Here is a 22,610-nt window from a genome sequence, read left to right on the forward strand (position 1 = left end):
ATCATCCTGGATGTACAAGTTTGAATATGTATCTTTGAAAAGCATTTATCAGGTTCAGGCGTGCATGCACTTTGTAAAACTATAATGATATTTTTATGTCGCGTAGATCCAGTTGTAATAATGCTGGTCATTCATCCTGATGGCAATAATTGTCTTCTTGGAAGACAGAAGCGTTTCCCTCCAGGAATGTTTTCGTGTCTGGCAGGATTTATTGAACCAGGTGAGAGAAGGTTTCATGTCATTAAAAAATCAATTTTGCTGTTTTACTTTGAAATGTCTGTATAAAAGCAATATGGTTTAACAAGCTTGGAGAAAGTCATAAATTTGACTGCTTGGACTTATAATTGTGTAGCTCTGCTGCTTTATGACAGATTTCTCAGAAATAGCCAGATCAAGGAAAATAGTAGAAAATTGGTCCCTTAACAGAGACCGTTATAATTCATGCCATCAATGGTCTAGGTTTTGCAATCAATGTTACTATAACATTGGAAGTAATCTATTTCTGTTATGCAGGTATTAAAATACTATCAGGCAGAAAATATATGCAAATCACCCGTGTTGCAATATGCAGGTTAATAAGGCTGTAAAATTGCGAATCAAACACAAAGTTAATTTCCACAGAAAGAAAAATAATATATAGAGCACTAATGTTAAACCTCAATAGAACCTTCCTTGAATTACTGTGAATGGATTTGAATTCCATGATATAAAAATGATAAAGAGGCATTGAAGAAATTGCAAAAAGGTGATTTACAAGGATAGTACCGGAGCTGGAAGGTTATATTTATCAGGAAAATTTGAACAGGCTGGGACTGTTTTCATTAAAGAGCATAAGTTTGAAAGGTTGCCTGATCAAGGTTTTTAAAATTATTAAAAGTTTGGACAGAGCAAACTCAGAGGAAATGTTTTCATTCATGGAGGATATGAAATTCAGGAGCTATAAATATTCACATAAACACAAATATATCTGATAAGGAATTCAGAATTTTTTTTAACCAAGACTGGACACCAGAGATGAGCAGTTTGTCTTATGAAGAGAGATTGAGCAGTTTAGGTCTGTACTCTAGTATTTCGAAAAATATAAGGAGAGCTAATTGAGGTATATAAGATGCTAAAGGGATTGACAAAGTGATGTAGAGAGGATATTTCTTCACATGGGGCAGTCAAAAATGAGAGCTCATAGTTTTAGGACAAGGGGCAGCAGATTGAAAACAGAGATGAGGAGAAATGACTTCCCTCAAAGGGTCATGAATCTGTGGAATTCTTACCTCAGAGAATGGCGGATTCTGAGACATTAAGTTTAAGGAGGAGTTAGACAGATTTTTAATTAGTAATGGGTTGAAGGGTTATTGAGAGCAGGCACTAAAATGGAGTTAAGGTCGAGATGAGATCAGCCTTGATCATATCAAATGGTAGAGTAGGCTCAAGGGACTGAACTGCCTCCTCCTGCTCCTGATTCTTAGTCGTGATGTTATTATGTCTCGTCAGAATGGAATTGAGTGTGTTTTTGCCACTTTAAGTGAAATAATTGAAAAAATTCCTCCACTTCTGGCACATGTCCAAAAGCTGATGCCAACAGGTCCGACTTTTGACGTTAATTTTCCATCATGATAAACAAATACAACAGCACGTTTGTTTTCCTTAATAAGAACCAGTGCATAATCCGAAGCATTTAACAGGCCTATGCTTTGATTTAAAAAATGTTAGAATAAATCTGGTGTTTCACATATAAGTGTAATTTTTTGAGAAGTAAATCTAAGGAAATATAAAAAAAACTGCAGTATTTTCAACAATGCTCAATTGACTGTGGAAAATAGATTATGAAATAATTCAATAGATGAAATCCAAAGGTGGACCCTGTGTAACTGAAGTACATATGAAAGACAGTAGATTGAACAGATCAATGTCATATGAAGCTGAGACAGAATAAGGAGAAGAAATCCACAGGTAAAATTTTATAAAGAGGAGAAGAATAGGCCAAAACCAGCAGGTCCGGCAACATTTGAGTCATAGTGATGTACAGCATGGAAACAGACCCTTCGGACCAACTTGTCCATGTCGACCAGATATCCTAAATTAATCTAGTCCCATTTACTAGCACTTAGCCCATATCCCTTTAAATCTTTCCTATTCATATACCGATCCACATGCCTTTTAAATGTTGTACCAGCTTCTACTGGCAGCTCATTACATATACACACCACCCTTTGCGTGAAAAAGTTACCTCTTTGGTCCCTTTTAAATCTTTCCCCTCTCAACCTAAACCTATGCCTTCTAGTTCTGCACTCTCCTACCCCAGGGAAAAGACCTTGTCTATTTATTCTATCCTTTCCCCTCATGATTTTATAAACCTCTATAAAGTTACCCCTCCGACGCTCCAGGGAAAACCGCCCCAGCCTATTCATCCTCTCCCGAGAGCTCAAACCCTCCAACCCTGGCAACATCCTTGTAATTATTTTCTGAACCCTTTCAACCCTTCCTATAGGTGGGAAACCAGAATTGCGCGCAATATTCCAAAAGTGCCCTAAACAATGTCCTGTACAGCTGCATGTGTGGGAAGAATGCAGAGTTAACATTTTGAGTCTGTGACTCTTCAGAACGGAGAAGTTTGTACATACCAGTGCACAAGTCTGTTAAAATATGAGGATAAGATGATATAACTGAAAAAGTATTGGTATTCCTTTATTGGATAAGTATGGGCATGGAACCCATAAACATAGGGGTAATGGTGGGGAAGCGATGGCCTAATGGTATTATTGCCAGACTGTTAATCCAGAGACCTACGTAATGTTCTGGGGACCTGGATTCAAATCCTGCCATGACAGGAGGTGGAATTTGAATTCAATAAAAATCTGGAATTCAGAAGCTGATGGTGGTCATTGTCAGCTGTCAGGAAAAAAAACTCTTCTGGTTCAGTAATGTTGTTTAGGGGAGGAAACTGCCATCCTTACCTGATCTGGATTACATATGACTCCAGACCCATACCATGTGGTTGACTATAAACTGCTCTCTGGGCAGTAAATGTTGGCCTCGACAGTGACATCCTCATCCCATAAATTAAAAAAAATACGAAATCTGTTGATGTCACTGGTAAGACACAAGTAGAATTGTATCTAGTTTTGAGTAGAGTATCTAGGAAGCATGTCCAAGTAGAGGGGCTACAGGGGAACTTTGGCCTTGAGACAACCAACATTCATTTAAGTACCTGTAGAAACTCTTGTTGTCCATTTTTACTTTCACAGCAGGATGGCCCTTGGCCACCAATTCAGTATCCCAGCAAACAGCTGGATGCCATCTCACAGAGCCATAACAGAGAGCCGTCAACATCTGAACCCAGTCGCTGCAGAAAAGATCTGTTGGAAAGTACCATCATCTGAAGAGGTCCACCACCACAAATATGATCCAATGACTGTGGCTATGCATGTATTTATAAATTTACCCAGTGCTGCAGAAAGTGCCATAGTTTTGAGGTAACCCTGTGGTTTTGTGTTCTCCTTAGCTGTATTATCGCTCCCCTTGATGCTATCGACAAAACACTGCTGTGATGTGAGCCCTCCCATTGGGCTTCCCGCTTTCCTGCTCATAACTGGGTGGAGTCCAAATAAGGTTTCCCACTGGCCATCTCTGGGAAGATCACAGTCAACTTCCCACTATAGTCACTGTCAATTTCTAACCTAGAACCAAGACCAGTATTGAGATCACGACCCGAACTGGAATGTTTAGCTACTAACTTTGGTTATCCTAATATTTAATTGGAGGAAATTTCTATTTGTCCAGATATACAGTCTGACAACTGAAAGGCATCAAAGAGTTCTAAAGAGCTGATGTTGAGGCAGAATTGTGGGCCATCTTCAACCTGTGGGCAGCGCAAAGATGAAATAGAGGAGGAAGCCAAGGATAGATCCTTGGGATCACCAAAGGTAGAAAGCAAGAGTGGGAAGAGAAACCATTGCAAGTGATTCTGTGATTACAAATAAATAGCTAGGAATGAAACAAGCTGAGTGCAGTTCCACTCAGCCACACAACAATGGAAGAATTTCAGAAGATGATATGGTGAACCATGTTGAAAGAGGAAGGAGGGATACCCTCCAAGAGAGAGATGCCATTTGTGACTTTGACGTGAATTGTTTAAATGCTATGGCAGAGATGAAAACCCAACTGGAGAGAGTTAAAAGGAGCATTACCAGTAGAATGGGCATAAGTTTGGATGGGGATATGTTCAAAGAAGTTGGAGGTTGATGATAAGACAAGATCGAAGGGGTCTGAGGCTGCATTTTCGAGCAAAGCTGTGATGACAGCGGATTTGAAGGAGAGAGGAAAGAGAAGTTGAGGAGCAGGAACTGTTATTATCATCAGCTAACATAGCAGTCAGGAAGGGAAATCCAGTTGCGTGACCAATAGTTTAGTGGGAATAGAGTTGTGAGAATAAAAAGTGGGTCTCACAGTCTTAAGATGAGTTTGGAGAGGCAGGAGAGGAAATTAATCTAAAAGTAGGGCTTAAGGGACCTTCAAAGAACGTTTGGGTCAGTGGACTGGGTAGGGAAGTGGGAGAGGCAACTGATTAGATGGTCTCACTCTCCGTGATAAAGAAACCTATGGTTTGTCTTGCAGGTGAGCTGGGGGAGCAGGAAAGGACGATAATAAGATGTATTTGAGAAAAGAAGCCAGGATTGTCTTTGTATTGAATGATGATCTTGGAATAGTAAGCAGTTTTTGTAGATTAGAGCAGTACCCAATTTAGCTTGTGATCCAGTCAGAACTGAAAATAAATGTCTGATCCAGTAAATCCATTTAAATCTGACTTAAGTGAGCAGATATAAAGGCCATACCAGGGGGAATTGAACAGAGGTGCTAATGATAATGAAGGCGTGGAGCTATGTTTGTGATTGTGCAGATGGGGAGTTGCAGTAACGTCAATGTTGACTAGAGGGCCAATGGCTAGACAATTAGGATTTTGAAAGTGAAAACTTAAGAAGAAAAATATGAGAAAAATGTAGTTCAGTGGGAGTAAATGGATTGATTTTTCACCAATGATACAATGGGTGTGGTGGTCATATCCAAAGAGATGGCTACCAGTAGGCTAACTGCCCTCATTAACCTATCCAACTTTTTTAAAAAATCATCCACGAGTTGTAGACATCACAGACTGGCCCAACATGTACTGCCTGTGTCTAATTGCTCTTGAATTGACTGGCTGTCTAGGCCATTTCAGAGGGCAGTTGAGAGTCAACTACATTGATGTGGGTCACATGACAAATATAGCAAGGCAAGGATGATAATCGACAGCCGATACTGTTCACCATTACACTAACTATCTTAATTCTAGATTTATCAGTGGAATTCTAAGTTTACCATCTAGGAGAAAGTGAGGACTGCAGATGCTGGAGATGAGAGTCAAGAATGTGTTGCTGGGAAAGCACAGCGGTCAGGCAGCATCCGAGGAGCAGGAGAATCGATATTTCAGGCATAAACCCTTCAACAGGAATGAGGCTTGTGGGCCAGGGGCTGAGAGATAAATGGGGGTGGGGGGAAGATAGCTGAGAAAACAATAGATAGATGAAGGTGAGGGAGAAGGTGATAAGTCAGAGGGGGGACTGCTGGACAGGTCCGGAGGGCGGTGCCGAGTTGGAGGCTTGGGACTGGGAAAATGTGGGACAAGAGGAAATGAGAAAGCTGTTGAAATCCACATTTATCCTGTGTGGTTGCAGGATTCTAAGGCAAAATATGAGGCATTCTTCCTCCAGGCGTTGGGTGGTAACAGTTTGGCGGTGGAGGAGGCCCAGGACCTGCATGTCCTTGATGGAGTGGGAGGGGGAGTTGAAGTGTTCAGCCACAGGGCAGTGGGGTTGGTGAGTGTGGGTATCCCAGAGATATTCTCTGAAATGATCCACAAGAAGGCTTCCTGTCTCCCCAGTGTGTAGCACACCGGGTGCAACGGATGAAGTAGATATCATTGGTAGAGGTACAGGTAAATTTCTGATGGATGTGGAAGGATTCCATGGGGCCTTGGATGGAGGTGTGGGAGCAGGTTTTGCACTTCCTGGCAGGAGTGAGGTGTGGGCTGGTGGGGGTGTGGACCTGATGAGGGAGTGGCAGAGGGAATGGTCTCTCTGGAATGCTGATAGAGGTGGGGAAGGAATATATCTTTGGTGGTGGCAGAAGTAGCAGAGGATAATGCGATGTATGCAGAGGTTGGCGGGGTAGAATGTGAGGAGCAGGGAGGTTCTGTTCTTATTGCTTTGGGAGGGGTGGGGTTCAAGGGCGGTGGTGCGTGAAGTGGAGGAGATACGCTGGAGGGCATCGTCAACCATGTGGGAAGGAAAGTTGCGATCTTAGAAGAAGGAGACCATCTGGGACTTCGAGGTGGAATTGGTCCTCCTGGGAACAGATGCGGCGGAGATGGAGGAATGGGAATAAGAGATGGTGCTTTTACAGGAGTTAGGTGGGAGGAGGGGTATTCTAGGTAGCTGTGGGAGTTGGTTGTGTTGTAGTAGATGTGCCTGGTTAGTCTGTCACCGGACACAGTGATGGAGAGGTGCAGGAAGGGGAGGGACGAGTCCATGATGGTCCAGGTGAATTTGAGGTCGGTGTTGGTAAAGTTGATGAACTGTTCAATCTCCTCATGGGAACATGAGGTGGCACCTTGACTCCATTTTGTCCTCATCTCTTCCTACCTCGACACCGTCATGTACCCCTTAGTCCAGGAACTCCCTACCTACGTTCACCACATCATTCACGCCCTCCGCCTCCTCCAAGATTTTCATTTCCCTGGCCCCCAAAGCCTCATCTTCACCATGGACATCCAGTCTATGTACACATGGATCTGTGACGAGGATCTGTTTCTTCCTCACTGTCCCAACCAGTAGCCTTTCACCAGCAGCCTCATCCGCTTGGCCGAACTGGTCCTTGCCCTCAACAACCTTTCATTCCAATCCTCCCACTTCCTTCAAACCAAAGGGGTAGCCAGCACACGCATGGGCCGCAGCTATGCCTGCCTGTTTGTCAGGTACGTGGAACAGTCCATCTTTCACAGTTATACCGGCACCAACCCCCACCTGTTCCTCCACTACATCGATGACTGTATCAGCACCACCTCGTGCTCCCACAAGGAAGTTGAACAGTTTATCAACTTTACCAACACCTTCCACCCCAACCTCAAATTCATCTGGACCATCTCGGACACCTCCCTCCCCTTCCTGGACCACTCCATCATCGTCTCCGGTGACCAACTAACCACAAACATCTACTACAAGTTCACTGACTCCCACAGCTACCTAAACTACACCTCCTTCCACCCCAACTCCTGTAAAAATTCGCCAGGTCCATGCCCCCCACCAGCCCACACCCCACTCCTGGCACCTTTCCCTGCCACCGCAGGAAGTGCAAAACCTGTGCCCACACCACTCCCCTCACCTCCATCCAAGGCCCCAAGGGATCCTTCCACATCCATCAGAAATTTACCTGTACCTCCACAAATGTCATCTACTGCATCCATTGCACCCGATGTGTCACCTCTACATCGGGGAGACATGACGCTTTCTTGCAGATCGCTTCAGAGAACATCTCTGGAATACCCGCACCAACCAACCCCACTGCCCTGTGGCTGAACACTTCAACTCCCCCTCCCCCTCCGACAAGGTCCTGGGCCTCTTCCACCACCAAACCGTTACCACCTGACACCTGGAGGAAGAACGCCTCATATTCCACCTTGGGACCCTGCAACCACACAGGATAAATGTGGAATTCAACAGCTTCCTCATTTCCCCACCCCCCACATTACCCCAGTCCCAAGCCTCCAACTCGGCACCGCCCTCCTGACCCATCCATCACTTCCCCCATGGACCTATCACATTCTCCCTCACTTTCATCTATCTATTGCTTTCTCAGCTTTTTTCCCCAACCCCACCTCCCTCCCATTTATCTGTCAGCCCTTGGGCCACAAGCCTCATTCCTGATGAAGGGCTTATGCCCGAACCGTCGATTCTCCTCTGATGCTGCCTGACCTGCTGTGCTTTTCCAGCAACACACTCTCGACAAAGTCCACCTTTTGTCATGATGAGATACAAACCCATGTCTTTCGAGTTTTGTAACTTTGAATTACTAGTCTTTTACACTTGACTATTCCAAAGCACTCCTACTTGATCTCCCATATTTTATTCTCTGTAAACTTGCAGTTATCAAAAGAAACCTGCAGCCCATGCCTTAAATCACAGCAGGTTCCATTTCCCTATTGCTCCTCTTGCTCACTAACTTACACTGACTCCTAGTCAAAAAAGTATGGTGTTTTCAAATCACTTTGTGACCTTGCCCTTTCCTACCTCCATACCCCCCTCTAATTTCACAATCTCCACGATATCTGCGTTTCTAGTCTCCTGAGCACACCCAATTTAATTACACCACCATTGATGACTGAACCTTTTGCACTGCCCCACGCCTTGGAATTCCCTGCCTAGATTTCTCTGCCTAGGTATCTATCTTTCCTCTTTTAAAACACAGCTTAAAACCTAACACTTTAAGCACTTAATTACTCCTTGCGTGGCTTTTGGTTTGTAATGCATTACACAAAACGTATTGTTATAATGGTTGCACATTTTATTAATTTTTTTTTGGATTGTGATACTTTACAGAACATTTGTACTTTGGATATATCAACATCCTGTTTATCCTCCAGGTTTTCATAAAAATATCAGTAGAATGGTTTTGATAAAAAGCAGGGAGTTATCCCCACTGTCTCAGTCAATATTTATCCTTCAATTGACCTCATTAAAACAGACTGACTGGCCATTGTTGTGCGTGGGAGTTTGCCATGCACAAGTTGGCAACTGCATTTCCAAATTATAACTGTGATTAAATACCAATAACATACTTCATTGGCAGTAAAGCACTTTGGGATCTCTGCCAATCACTTTATTAATGTAAGTTACTTTCATTTTCAGATAAATGTGCATATATTTCACACAGTTCTCCAAATTTCAGTAGCTTTATGCTTCAACAGGGCCACATTAGTTTTGGATTTGATTGTAAAGTTACAATTGAACAGTGGGTATGGTAAATTTATACTACTGTGAATGTCTTGTGGGCTACTTTCCCTCTCATTTCTGCAGCTGCTACATGACCTCACATTGCTTAAGGGCATTAGTATGCCTGACAGTGCTGTTCATTCGTTGTTTTCAGAGTGTTGGCTAAATTGAGTCTGTTCACAGAACCATAGCCAGGTGATTTTGCAGTGTTAAATGCAGTCTGTGTGTTATTTGCTTACATTGGATAGATTCTATCAGTAAATTGCAGGGATTATTTGGTAGTTATAGTTGGAAAATTCAGATATTGTGCTGAATGCTTGTGCTTTTACCATAGATTATGCCATCTGAGTTGATCATTGAAGTCTCGAATATTCTTTTAAGAACTGGGGTTGACTTGTATGCCAAATATAAAATGTGAACCACCAGTAAGGATGACCATGTTTATAAATGCAGATAAAAAAAAATAATGCCAGTAGTTTATAATGAAAGAGAGTGGAATGATTTAATGAATAAATTAATTCTGTAAAGATGCCCTTAACCACAATCAAAGCATTTCAAAACATGTCAAATCCATCATCTATTTGACTTGACTGAAATACATTGAAATCCAGTTGAGTCACATTAGTTAAGGCATCAGCGTAGGATCCCACACAGAATCAGATTTGATGCTTTTGGTTTCATAATCATCCCTCCACAACAATTTATCTCCCTCTCCATCAAATTGGATTGAATATTCTACATTTTGGATATTCTGCAAGAATTTGTTAACAGTTTGTGCACTAATACTATCCCATGATTTGATTGAATGAAAATACCAGAGATATCGAGGAGGCAGTAAGCATATCTTTACTCTTTGTGAAGGTTTTATCTGAGACAATATCTGCTTCTACCAATTCAGCAGGACCATCATCCTTAATTGGCTTGGTCCTAGAGACTGCCAAACATTTCACAATAGCCAGAGTATTCTGAAAGCATAACAACCAATGGGGGACAAAGAATGAGGAGGATGCATGAGTCCCAACATTGGAGGAGTGCCAAGTTCTGAGATGGTTTTGGGCTAGAGGAAGTTACAAGAGATGGAGAGGTTCAATGGAGGGATGTAGACGCATGGATGAGAGTTATGAAGTTGAGGTTTTGGTGGACTGGGAGCCAATGCAGATCAGCAAGCACAAAAATGATAGTTAAATGGTATTTAGTGATGGTCAGAAATTGAGCAGCAGCATTTTACAGATGCCAGTTTTGGAGAGCTAGATCACAGAAGATGGAGAATCACAATAATAGTTGCCGAAGTTATTGCAAAGAAATTGTACTAGCAGTTTCCTGTTACTGAAGAACTCTTCAGAAACAAATCTTTCTCGTATACATGCATTAATCAGCAATGGAAAACACATGATTGGACTGTAATTGTTTAATTTAGTTATCTGTATATTGAGGCCAACACTGTATGAAGCCATGAAAACACTTACAGTTTTACGTTCTTTAAATGAGGTAGAAATTTGTCAATGTCTTAGAAAATGGTGTGTGTGCATCCTTTTGCTTTTGATTAAAATTAAGTACTTCAAAATAGAAAAGCAAAAATCTTGGGAGTTTCTGCTGATTCTCAAAATCTGGTAGAACACCAATTTGTGTTTATTTCAGGATGTGACAAAGGGAAAGTCTTAAGTACAGAACAATCAAGACAGCTTTGTCAATGGTGTTCATTCTGGAATGCTCCAGGCATATACGACCAGTAAATAATGTACAATCTACTCACTTACCTCCAGCTCTAATATAAAATTCTCCAATTATAATCAAAACTGGGTAACTCATTTGAATTTATAAGCTTGAATATTACCAAGGGAATGAATTAGGTAGAGGGCAAACCTTGTGATAATTTTAATGAAGCATTTTATTTTCATTAACAGGGGAGACAATAGAAGATGCTGTACGAAGGGAGGTTGCAGAAGAAACTGCTGTCAAGGTTGGGAATGTTCAATATGTTTCCAGCCAACCCTGGCCAATGCCTTCATCTCTCATGATTGGTTGCCAAGCTATTGCTGTAACAACAGAAATTATTGTGGACAAAACAGAGATTGTAGATGCCCGTTGGTTCAGTCGGCAGCAGGTACATCAGACTTAAGATTCTTAAGAAACAAAAACAGTTTATTGGATGCTGTTATTTTATTCCTAACTGTGTGAAATAATAGTGCGACCTGAGAAAGGATAGTTAGTTCATCAAAACCAAGGAAGGAACAATTCATCTCATGCTGCTCCATCACCTTGGCCCTGTAGGCCTACACATTTTACCTTTTAGAGTAATTTAATTCCCTTTTGAATGCCTCAATTAAGCATCATCAGACGTCTGTAGACAAGGAGAGCAAGGTAAACAATTAAAATTATAGGACACTGGAGACCAAGGGTCATATCTTGTGGACTGAGAGTATTCTGTGAAGTGGTCACCCAATCTGTATTTATTTTCTCTGATGTAGAGCAGACTGCATTGTGAACAGCGAATACAGCATGATAAATTGAACTTGTTGTATTTCATTCTGTTAGGTGCAACTGTAACATTGTCATCAAGCCTGCTGACAGGAATGGCGCTGTTGCTATCTGGCAAAGTGACCTCTTAAATCACAAAAAGTCAAATGCCAACTTTCCAAAACTTCTCCTTTCTATCTCCTGGATTATGTCCCCACTACCATTGTATCAAAAATTGTCACTGACCTCACCTCTAAAGATCTTCCCTCTATGGTGTCCAATTCTTGGTCCCACAACTCTGAGCTACCTCCACTTCTAGCTCCTTCCCAAGAGGACAAACCTGACCATCCAGATAGACTGAGAGTGGAGTGCTAGAAAAGCACAGCAGCTCAGGCAGTATCCAAGGAGCAGGAGAATTGGCGTTTCGGGCAAGAGCCCTTCATCAGGAATGTGGCTTGTGAGCTGAGGGGGCTGAGAGATAAATGGGGGGGGGGGGGGCGGTGAGGTTGGGCTGGGAGGAAGGTTGCTGAGAGTGTGATAGGTGGACGAAGGTGAGGGTAATGGTGATAGGTCGGAGAGGAGGGTGGGAAGGAAGATGGACAGGTCATGAGGGCAGTGCCGAGTTGGAAGGCTCGAACTGGGATAAGATGGGGGGAGGGGAAACTAGTGAAATCCACATTGATGCCATATGGTTGGAGGGCCCCAAGGCGGAAGATGAGGCATTCTTCCTCCAAGCATCAGGTGGTGAGGGAGTGGCGATGGAGGAAGCCCAGGACCTGCATGTCCTCGGCAGAGTGAGAGGGGGAATTGAAATGTTCAGCCACGGGGCAGTAGCGTTGGGTGGTGCAGGTGTTTTATCCAGATAGACCTGCTATTTCAGCCTATTCCTGCTCATTGAACATATGTCTCGCTGTATCGACTCTATTTTCATTCCCCTAGACTGTCCCTTGCTACCTACATTGCTGACTTTTCTGATGCCTTCCTCACTCTAAACTATCTGATCTCAATTAACCACTTCACAATTTTCACTCAGAAGGTTGAGAATTCTCTCCCACAGAGGGCTGTGAAAGACTAGCCTTTGAGTATATATACGGGAGAGATTGATAGATTTCTAATTACCAATCCCATACAGGGTTAAGGAGATGGATGGGTAAAAAGCATTAAGGTGTTCATTCAGCCATTATCAAATGATGGAGCAGGCCCATCAGGCTGCATCATCTATCCCTGCTTTAATGTTCCTATCTTCCTACATCACAGAATGTTCTACACCATTATCTTGAATGGAGGTCTATCCAGTTTCCACCTCTGATCAGTGACCTCTACCTGGCTGAGCTTGGTCTTACATTGAACAACTTCCCTTTCAACTCTGTTCATATCCTCTCAGTTAAACTTATTGCTAGCCTGAAGTATTATTGGACGCTATTAGAGGCTGAATAGGCTGGGGCTATTTTCCCTGCAGTGTCAGAGGCTGAGAGGTGACCTTACCGATGTTTATAAAATTATGAGGGGCATGGTTAGAGTAAATAGTCAAGGTCTTTTCCCTGTGGTAGGGGAGACCAAACTAGAGGGCATAGGTTTAAGGTGAGAGGGAAAAAATTTAAAAGTGACCTTAGGAGCAATTTTTTCTCGTAGAGTGTGCTGTGTGTGTGGAATGAGTTGCCAGAGGAAGTGGCCAGAGGAAGTAGTGGAGGCTGGTACAATTACAGTATGTAAAAGGTATCTGAATAGATGTATGAAGAGGAAGGGTTTAGATTAGATTAGATTACTTACAGTGTGGAAACAGGCCCTTCAGCCCAACTAGTCCACACTGACCCGCCGGGATATTGGCCAAATGCTGGCCAATGGGACTTGATTTATTTAGGATAGGTGGTAAACATGGATGAGTCGGACCGAAGGCTCTTTCTGTGCTGTACATCTCTATGCTTCTCCTCGGAGTTACCTCCTTCACAGCCAGAAACATACTCTCTTCAGAAATGAAGAGAAAGATCTTGGTGCTGTGTCCTCAAAAAATTCATCAATTTTCTTCCAAATTCCACCATTCCCTAACCTTCACTTGGATCAGCTCCAACTTTTCCCTTCCCTGATTTCTCGGTCTCCATTTATGAAAATATTCGAGCAACATGCATTCACTGTAAGCCGATTCTCTCCCTTGGCAATTTGACTACATTTCATTACACTCTACTGCTGTGAAAACTTCATCTAATTATCCACCATTTAACTCAAAGGTTCTCCATTCCATTTTGAATCTGTTCTGAAGATGCAACCTTCCACACCAGCAAAATTTCTGATGTACTTTTTCCCTCAACCAAGGATTTCTCCCCCGCAGTATTCTTGATCACAATTGTACCATTTCCTGCATTTTTGGTCATCTCTTCCCCTCCCCCTCAAACTATGACAGGGTTCCCCTTATTTTCACCTTCTACCACTCCAGCCTCTGTATTCCACATAGCCACCACCAATCTCTTTCCTCCTCCCCATCTCTTTCAGCATTCTTCAGAGACTATTCCATGCACAGCACTGGATCCACTCATGAGTCACCTCCAATTTGTCATCCTTTTTCCATGGCACCTTTCCATTCAAGAAATGAATAGTTGTTTACCATCCAAGGCAATAATTTCTCCAATATTTCTCAGTGCACACATCTCCGAAATCCGTGCATGGCAATGATTTTCGAAAGCAGAAATCAATGCAGAGGCACCCTAGTGTGTGCAGGAACCCTTAAGCCACCATGCAGCCACATAGCTGCACACCTTAGAGGGACCACTGTCCTAAAACCCCATCCCAAAAATTCCTTCCAAGTGAAGCAACGATTTAGCCCACCATATTCACTGTTTACAATGTGGTCTGTGCTATTTGGGAGACTAAATGCAGATTGAATGTCCAGTATCCAGAGTACCTCCATTCAGTCTGCAAGAGTGATCCTTGATCTTCCAGTTCCCCGCTGTTCTAATTCTCCACCTTGTCCTTATGTTGATCGCTCTATCCTCAAACTCTTGCATTTTTCTAAAGAAGACAAGCAGGGAGCTAGAAGAACATAGCAAGCCAGGCAGCATCAAGAGGTAGAGAAGTCAACGTTTCGGGTGTAACCCTTCTTCAGGAATGGTGGTGGGTATAAGGGGAGCTGCAGATAAAGGGGGTGGCGGGGGCAGGGTGGTGAAGTGGGAATGTAGAGGGTACGACCTTGCTGGTCAATGGAAGGGAGTCGGGGGAATGGAAGGGAAAGGTTCTCCAATTTCAAAAAACCTTCCTCCCCAACCCCTCCCCCTCCCTTCCACTCCTCCCAGTCACCAACCAGGTTCATTCTTCCCATTGAACAACCAGGTCATCCCCTCTATCTGTCTTCACCTATCCCTATTTTCCCACTCTGTCCCCCCACCCGCTTTATCTGCAGCTCCCCTTAAACCCAGCCTAGTTCTGAAGAAGGGTTACACCAGAAACATTGACTTCTCTTAACTCCTGATGTTGCCTGGCTTGCTGTGTTCTTCCAGCCTCCTGCTTGTCTACCTTGGATTCCAGCATCTGCAGTTTTTTTTTATTCTAAAGAAGCTGTATGTCATCTGGGGAACTGCACTTCAACTTTTGTTTAGGCATTATACAGTTTTCCAGACTCAGCATTAAATTCAGCAATATCTGATTATAATCTACCCTCATTTGTTTTCTGTTTATTTGCATATTTCAGTTTTAGTCTCATTTTTTCCATGTTTATTTCGATGGCAGCTGTTTGTCATTTTGCCATTCCCTCCTCTGGCCACATCTTCTGATCCTTATCTATTCCAGTGCCACTCCCTTCAACCCACTCCAACATCATTTTTTTATTATTTAATCTTTCCCATTCTGTCATTGAACTTCCCTTCTCCACCTTTCCCCTTTCACTTTCTTAAAACAATTATGTTTCCAACTTGACCTTTTCAACCGCCCTCCATAGATGCTTTCTGACATGTTGAATGCTTCCTGCATCTTCTGTTTTTATTTCCGATGACCAGTGTCTGTAATTTTGCACTCTCAAGAGCTAATTATTTTTGTTTCTTTTGATTTAGTTGCAGAGCACAACTTCAGTTGTATTTCTGACGAAGCCTTACTAATTGACTACTTTTATCTGAAGTTTATAGAAATCCTCATCTCAAGCAAGCTAATTCTGTAGCTAAATTATATAGATAAAACTTGCACATTAGAAAATATTGTCCATGAAACCACAACTGGCACATAATAAAATTGCAAAGCAGCTTCAATTGTTAGTGGTTAAATTAAATGAATTTTGTTACAGCTATTAAATATTGAAGATGTTATCTGAAAATCAAGTTAATAACATTTCCTAGAGAAAATTGACTTCATTCAAAATCTAATGTGTTTTCTTTTGTTTGTTGACATCACAGATTACTGAAATCCTGACGCATGAGAATCATCCAATTAGCATTCCGCCACAGCAAACTATTGCACATACACTAATTAAAAAGTGGCTTGTAAAGAATGCACACCTCTGAGTATACTGCTGTGATTACATCATCCTATTGACCTGCAATTAAATCAGTTGATCTGTCAATCTTTGTGAGAAGACAGCAGTAATCTCACCAAAAAGAACATTAGTGAAGTAATTTTCCACTCATTACAATATTGTTAATTCCAATGAACATTTGTCAATTTGTAGATTGTAGTACAACAAACATTTTATTAACTGGCCTCTGTGGGACCAAGAGTGGTCCAGTTGATCAAATATTTTAGGTAATCAATAGGTATGCTGACCAAGTGAAGCTTTGAGGCATTAGCATCCCTCACCAAATCCAAATAAAAACATTGATACATCTCCTAAAGTGTAAAAACACACAGTAAGTAATATAAAGGTAGCACAGAGCTTATACACATCACTGTTCTACTTAGTGATATTTTAGATATCTATTTTTTCCCAATTTATTAAGAGTGCCTGTTGAAATGGTGCCGGTTAAAACAAAGTTTGCTGTATTTCATTTACGAATAAGCTAGTAACATTAATTTGAAGTGATTTTTGATTTGTTTATTGAACAAGGATATATTTTCAAAATAATTCACATTGATTTACTACTTATAACAAATGAGGGTGATTTCCCCTGTTCTCAAGTCAGAGCAACTTCTCAAGCCAGAAGTATTTGACACTTTTCCCTGATATCTGGATGTGTTCCTTTATGGTTGTCAGATCCTTACATTTATTCCACTTTCAGAATTGCTTTGCCTCAAATACTAGATTAATAAAAAACAATTTAAAGCTGTTTGTCTCTTGCAAGTTAGAAACATAGGCAACCAGGCTTCATCTTACCCCTGTGGAGAAAAGTACAATAAGCAATCTGTTTGCACCTATGAATCCCATCAGGAGTCATTTTCACATGTTGCTCCAGGCGAATAGAAGTTAATTAACATCATAGGGAAAGGTGTCAGGAGAAGTATCAAGAAAGACTGCCAAGTTGTTGTTCCTCAAGATTCACCTGACAGCTGTAACGAACATTACATCATATTTTATGGGGTATATGCTGATTCTTTGAAATAATCACAAAAACAAGTATTGTCTTCATAGTGCATGGCTAGAAATGCCACATGGTTGATACACCCCAATCTCGTCCTGAGATCTTGACCATCATAAATGCCAAACTTCAGCCAATTTAGTTTACTCCATGTTACATTAAGAAACAACTGAGGAATGAGATCGAGCAAAGGCTATGTGCCATAACAACATATTGACTTTAGTACGAAAGACCTGTCCTCCAGAATTAGCTTACCCTTAGCCAAGCTGTTCCAACGTAGCTACAATACTGGCATGTACCTGATAAAATGGAAAATTGACCAGGAGTTCCCTTCTGGAAACCGCATGACAAATCCAATCTAGTCAATTGCCACCTTCCCACTAATCACAGTAGTCACTGAGTTAATAGAGGGTGTCATTAGTGCTGCTCGATAACATTATTACTTTTCAAATAGCCTACTCCTCAATACTCAACAATGAAACTATTTTTTCAAAGAAGTTCTGTCACACCCCCATTCATATTTTTCATTGTTACTATGTTCATTATACAATTATTGACTATCCTAAAAAAAAGTCATTAATCTGTCTTTGATCAATGCCTCGGTGTTAATTAGCAATATATTTCTTAATAGCACATTCAAATTACAATTCTTTACGAGATTCTTTAATATTTTACAACTCTTATTCAATGACCTAAAATAACATTTAAAACTCTGATAAAACATGAAAGATATAAATTATAACTGGTCAAAATTGATTTCTACTTAGAATGTTATGTCCATTGTCATGGTCGAAAAGTGTGGCACCGGAAAAGCACACCAAGTCAGGTAGCATCCAAGGAGCAGGAGAGTCGACATTTCGGGCATATGCCTGACCTGCTGTGCTTTTCCAGTGCCACAGTTTTTGACTCTGATCTCTAGCATCTGCAGTCCTCACTGTCTCCCTGTGCATTGTCATGCTCATGCAGATGAATCTATGGTAAAATGAAAAATGAATACATGCAGAATCAGGTGATCTTGCTCCTTTCTCTGCAATGAAATGAAATTGCTTGGGATTCAAAGTAGCCAGATTGTCAGAACATGAAAAGATACTTTTGAAATATTCCTTTGAGAAGAGGTTAAAAAGTAGCAGGACTACATTTGTGGATCTAATAGCTATTATCCTATCAGTGTTTAGAGAAACTGTTGCAAATTTACCACTGGCTTAATAGCTGCAGAGTGGGTCTGAGGAGAAACGACAAGGCCAAAATTAACACCAAAATTAAAACTACACCTCCTCCCATCCTGCCCTGGACTACACCTCCTCCCATCCTGCCCTGGACTACACCTCCTCCCATCCTGCCCCCTGTAAAAACGCCATCCCATTCTCCCAATTCCTTCGACTCCGCCACATCTGCTCCCAGGAGGACCAGTTCCAAAAACGCACAACCCAGATGGCCTTCTTCTTCAAGGACCACAATTTCCCCCCCGACGTGGTCGACGATGCCCTCCACCGCATCTCTTCCACTTCCCGCTCCTCCGCCCTTGAACCCCGCCCCTCCAACCGCCACCAGGACAGAACCCCACTGGTCCTCACCTACCACCCCACCAATCTCCATGTACAGCGCATCATCCGCCGTCATTTCCGCTACCTCCAAACGGACACCACCACCAAGGATATATTTCCCTCCCCTCCCCTATCAGCATTCCATAAAGACCACTCCCTCCGTGACTCCCTCGTCAGATCCACACCCCCCACCAACCCAACCTCCACTCCCGGCACCTTCCCCTGCAACCGCAGGAGGTGCAAGACTTGCGCCCACACCTCCCCCCTCACCTCCCTCCAAGGCCCCAAAGGAAACTTCCATATCCGCCACAGATTCACCTGCACCTCCACACATATCATCTATTGCATCCTCTGCACCCGATGTGGCCTCCTCTATATTGGGGAGACAGGCCGGCTACTTGCGGAGCGTTTCCGAGAACACCTCTGGGACACCCGGACCAACCAACCCAACCACCCTGTAGCTCAACATTTCAATTCCCCCTCCCACTCCACCAAGGATATGCAGGTCTTTGGACTCCTCCATCGTCAGACCACAATAAAACGACGGTTGGAGGAAGAACGCCTCATCTTCCGGATAGGAACCCTCCAACCACAAGGGATGAACTCGGATTTCACCAGTTTCCTCATTTACCCTCCCCCCCACCCTATCTCAGTCAAATCCATCAAATTCAGCACCGCCTTCCTAACCTGAGATCTTCTTCCCGACCTCTCCGCCCCCACCCCAGTCTGACCGATCACCCTCACCTTGACCTCTTTCCACCTATCACATTTCCGACGCCCCTCACCCAAGTCCCTCCTCCCTACCTTTTATCTTAGCCTGCTGGACAAACTTTCCCCATTCCTGAAGAAGGGCTTATGCCTGAAACGTCGATTCTCCTGTTCCCTGGATGCTGCCTGACCTGCTGCGCTTTTCCAGCAACACATTTCCAGCCAAGGCCAAAATTAAGCCCTATCGTCAGCACTGATGTTGTCAGGCATCATCTGTGGGAACAATAAGAACACTAAATATTATGGTCACCTAATAGAAACCAGCTTGTAATGAGAAACATTTATTAACTCTTGAAAGCAGCTTTGGGTCAGTCAGTTTAGAAAATAAAGAAACTACAGAGGGTAGATATCCTTCAAAGCAAAGGCAGATTCCTACCTAGAAAGTACCAACAAGCAGAGTGATCTGGTCTTTAACTTGAAGATTTGGAGAACCAAACAATATCTTAAATATAGCAGCTCTTCTATAACTTTGGCGGGAGCAAAGCCAGAAAGATACTGTTGAACTTATCACCAGAAACTTCCAACCTCTGTTTTCTAGCTGATTTAAAAGAATATTAGACTACAATGTTTTCAGCTTCTTTCCCACAACGCCAGAGTATTAGGGATTTTCTGGACTTTTCTAAAAGCAAAAGTGTGTGCTACCTCCTTTGTATCTACCTCCTTTGTATCTACCATGACTTGCACACACAGGTGTGTGTAAGTAAAGGGAGTGCATTCTGGCAATCTTCGATATAAGTAAATGGATGTTATCACAATTACATTTGGGTGTTGAGAAATAAATATTCATCTTTTTGAACCTACACAACATTGTTTTCATTCTTAAGTATCACAATGCTCAATGGATTAAAATGCATCTTCTTGCAATTAGTCAAATGATGGAAAAAAGGGGAACCATCTTACCAACTCTGCTGGTCTGTAACACCTTACAAACCTATTGCCACACCTTCCCATATTATTCTCTAATCAAGAAGTTGAGACTTCTCAATTAACAGAATCTTTTCTGGACTTAAAAAAATGGAATTGCTGGTTAAACATCTGCTAACAACATTTGCAGTGGCCTAGACAAAGGGTCTTCAGTGTTCCTGTTAGAAACGCTCTCCGACTCCATTAAATTGAAGTTCCAAAGATAGGATCTCCTTCAAGACTTGTGATATCTATGGAATTATATAGTACTGTGTATTTAACTTTTTGAAAAGGGACAAAATTGCTTAGAACATTTAAAATTCTTTGAATGATCGATTCAGATTTCACTAGCTATTTATACATATGAACCTTTTTTTACAAGGCCATACTTCAAGCAGACCCTGATAGCTGAAATGTGCATTGTAATGTAACCTGTATTTGTAGAATGTGCAGTCTGGTTTTCATTGCTCCTTCAAGCCCTCAATTCCAGAAAAGTAATACCTTCAACTTCTGAAAGATAACTTCAAAGAACGTTTAAGTAACAAAAAAGGAACAGTTGGTCTTTAAATTCTGTTAGTTGTCCATCCTTTCAATACACCCTATCATTTCAGAATCATAGCCAAAGATTAAAGTGAACTCATTATAAACAGCTGTATGTGGCAATGTTCTTTTGTGAGGTATTACTGGTTTCTATTCTTTGAAATATCCACTTGATGTCAACTGTCAATTTTTGCACCATTTAGCAGTTGTACATTTTGCATTTAATTTTAGAAATTTAAACGATGGTGCTGAAATATCTGTGATCTGCGGATCCACATTCCGTGCCAAGCTTATTGATCTTAGCAGTGGAAACAATAGAACCCTTGCAACTAGAGTTTCTAAGTCCTATATCAAACAGAGAATATTGTGCATCTGTGTTTGATTTTCAGAAACATAGGCACTTGAGGGGATATTCGTAATGACTGAATTATATGTTGACTGTTCTTATCTACCTTTCAGTGCCACTCTGTAGAGTTATATGAGGCTTGGGAGAGGGATTTTCAAACGTGCCCTCTTTGTGGAAAAAATATAAACTGACAATAAGTACAGAAAGCTGACGAATAAAATTAAACAACTCAATTTATTATATTCAAGAATAGCAAACAAGTTGCAACAGGAATAAATTGAAAATTAGAATAAACATGCAATAGTTTAAACAATGGGCATTAATATTTCAGGCCTAAGGGGTTAGAATGGACAACAAGCAATGAGCCCTAAAATATTGCAGAATTCTACTTGTTGGTCAGAGAAAGTAAAATATGTTAAGAATACACATGGCTGCTGGTTGAGTGTTTCAACTCACTGGCAATACAAACTGAAATCCAGATGTATACTGCAATCAGAGTACGTGAAAAAGTTGTCTTGTACATTACGAAAACTACAGTACAAAATGATTAAAGTTTTACAATTGTTAATGTGGCACTTCAGTGTTACAAATGATCTGCCTAATTCGAGTGTGCACTACACCAATATTATGACCATTTTGTTAATATTATTGGGCTAATTTTGTACTATCAGCGAAAACGATTGTACTACCTGTGGTAATCCTCACCTCTAAGGCTGTAGAAAGGAAATTCAGGCATATGCTGTGATTTTCCAACCATTTATGTTGATGGTCAAAGAAAAAGTCATACATTACACCTTCGTAAATGTCTAGTATTTTCCCATTGTAAATAATCTGTAGATTCATTACATGAATGATGTGATATGGAATTGCACTACATAAAAGTTCTTTCTTGCTTGTTGTACAAAGTGTTGACAGAGCAATTAAAAAGGACTGTTAATATAAAGAGTTCAATGGAATTTCAAGTGACGTACAGTTATTGACCTGTTTTAAATTTAATTTTGTCCAGAATCTAATTGCAGTTGATGAATGCATGATTTCAGAAATGGATCCAATTGATTAACTTGTTCAGTCTTAATAGACTGTCATGGTGAAGTAGCTGTTTGGAGGAGAAAAAGAATGATTTATCGAAAGATTGAAATAGTTTTATGATCAACATGGTTGCATGACTTGAAACAGGAAATTCTGATCATAGCAATAAACGTTTCTGATTTTACATTGGTTGAATGGCTTTTTGCAGTGCCACCAATGACCCCAAAGATGTTGATGCACTTTACAGCCAATGAAATACTTACAAATTGTGATCACTGCTTAATATAGCACCAGATCATGTGCTAACATCATTTTATCAAGAATAACTAAACAGAATGTCCACACCTATCCCATTCTCCATTGCCCTTCTGCACCAGACACAGCATCCAAACTGTAACAGTTACAGCAAGCAGGATTTTATTATAATTTTATTATAATATTATCAATGAATAAGTAGATTTTGATTTCAAATTATCACAATCACTGATCAAGAACTCTCATTTCCTATTACTAA

At 41.5% G+C, this 22,610-nt stretch overlaps 1 protein-coding gene across 3 annotated transcripts in view; it reads left to right on the top strand.

The window, feature by feature from the left end:
- nudt12 (nudix (nucleoside diphosphate linked moiety X)-type motif 12) overlaps positions 1-22,254 on the top strand; it is a 34,154-nt gene extending 11,900 nt beyond the window's left edge. For 2 of the 3 annotated variants that reach the window (XM_043710211.2, XM_043710218.2), the window contains exons 5-7: positions 107-220; positions 10,925-11,124; positions 15,851-22,254. In XM_043710211.2, coding sequence (XP_043566146.2) covers positions 107-220; positions 10,925-11,124; positions 15,851-15,958 — 422 coding nt within the window. In that variant the 3' untranslated portion in view covers positions 15,959-22,254. Of the gene's footprint in view, positions 1-106; positions 221-3,242; positions 3,938-10,924; positions 11,125-15,850 lie in introns of those variants that run through there. The other variant, XM_087998722.1, reaches the window with a different exon arrangement.
- Positions 22,255-22,610: the final 356 nt, after the last annotated feature.

The sequence above is a fragment of the Chiloscyllium plagiosum genome, unplaced genomic scaffold (genome assembly GCF_037043375.1).
Source record: "Chiloscyllium plagiosum isolate Xiang-an unplaced genomic scaffold, Cpla_swu_hap1 HiC_scaffold_2, whole genome shotgun sequence".
NCBI lineage: Eukaryota > Metazoa > Chordata > Chondrichthyes > Orectolobiformes > Hemiscylliidae > Chiloscyllium > Chiloscyllium plagiosum.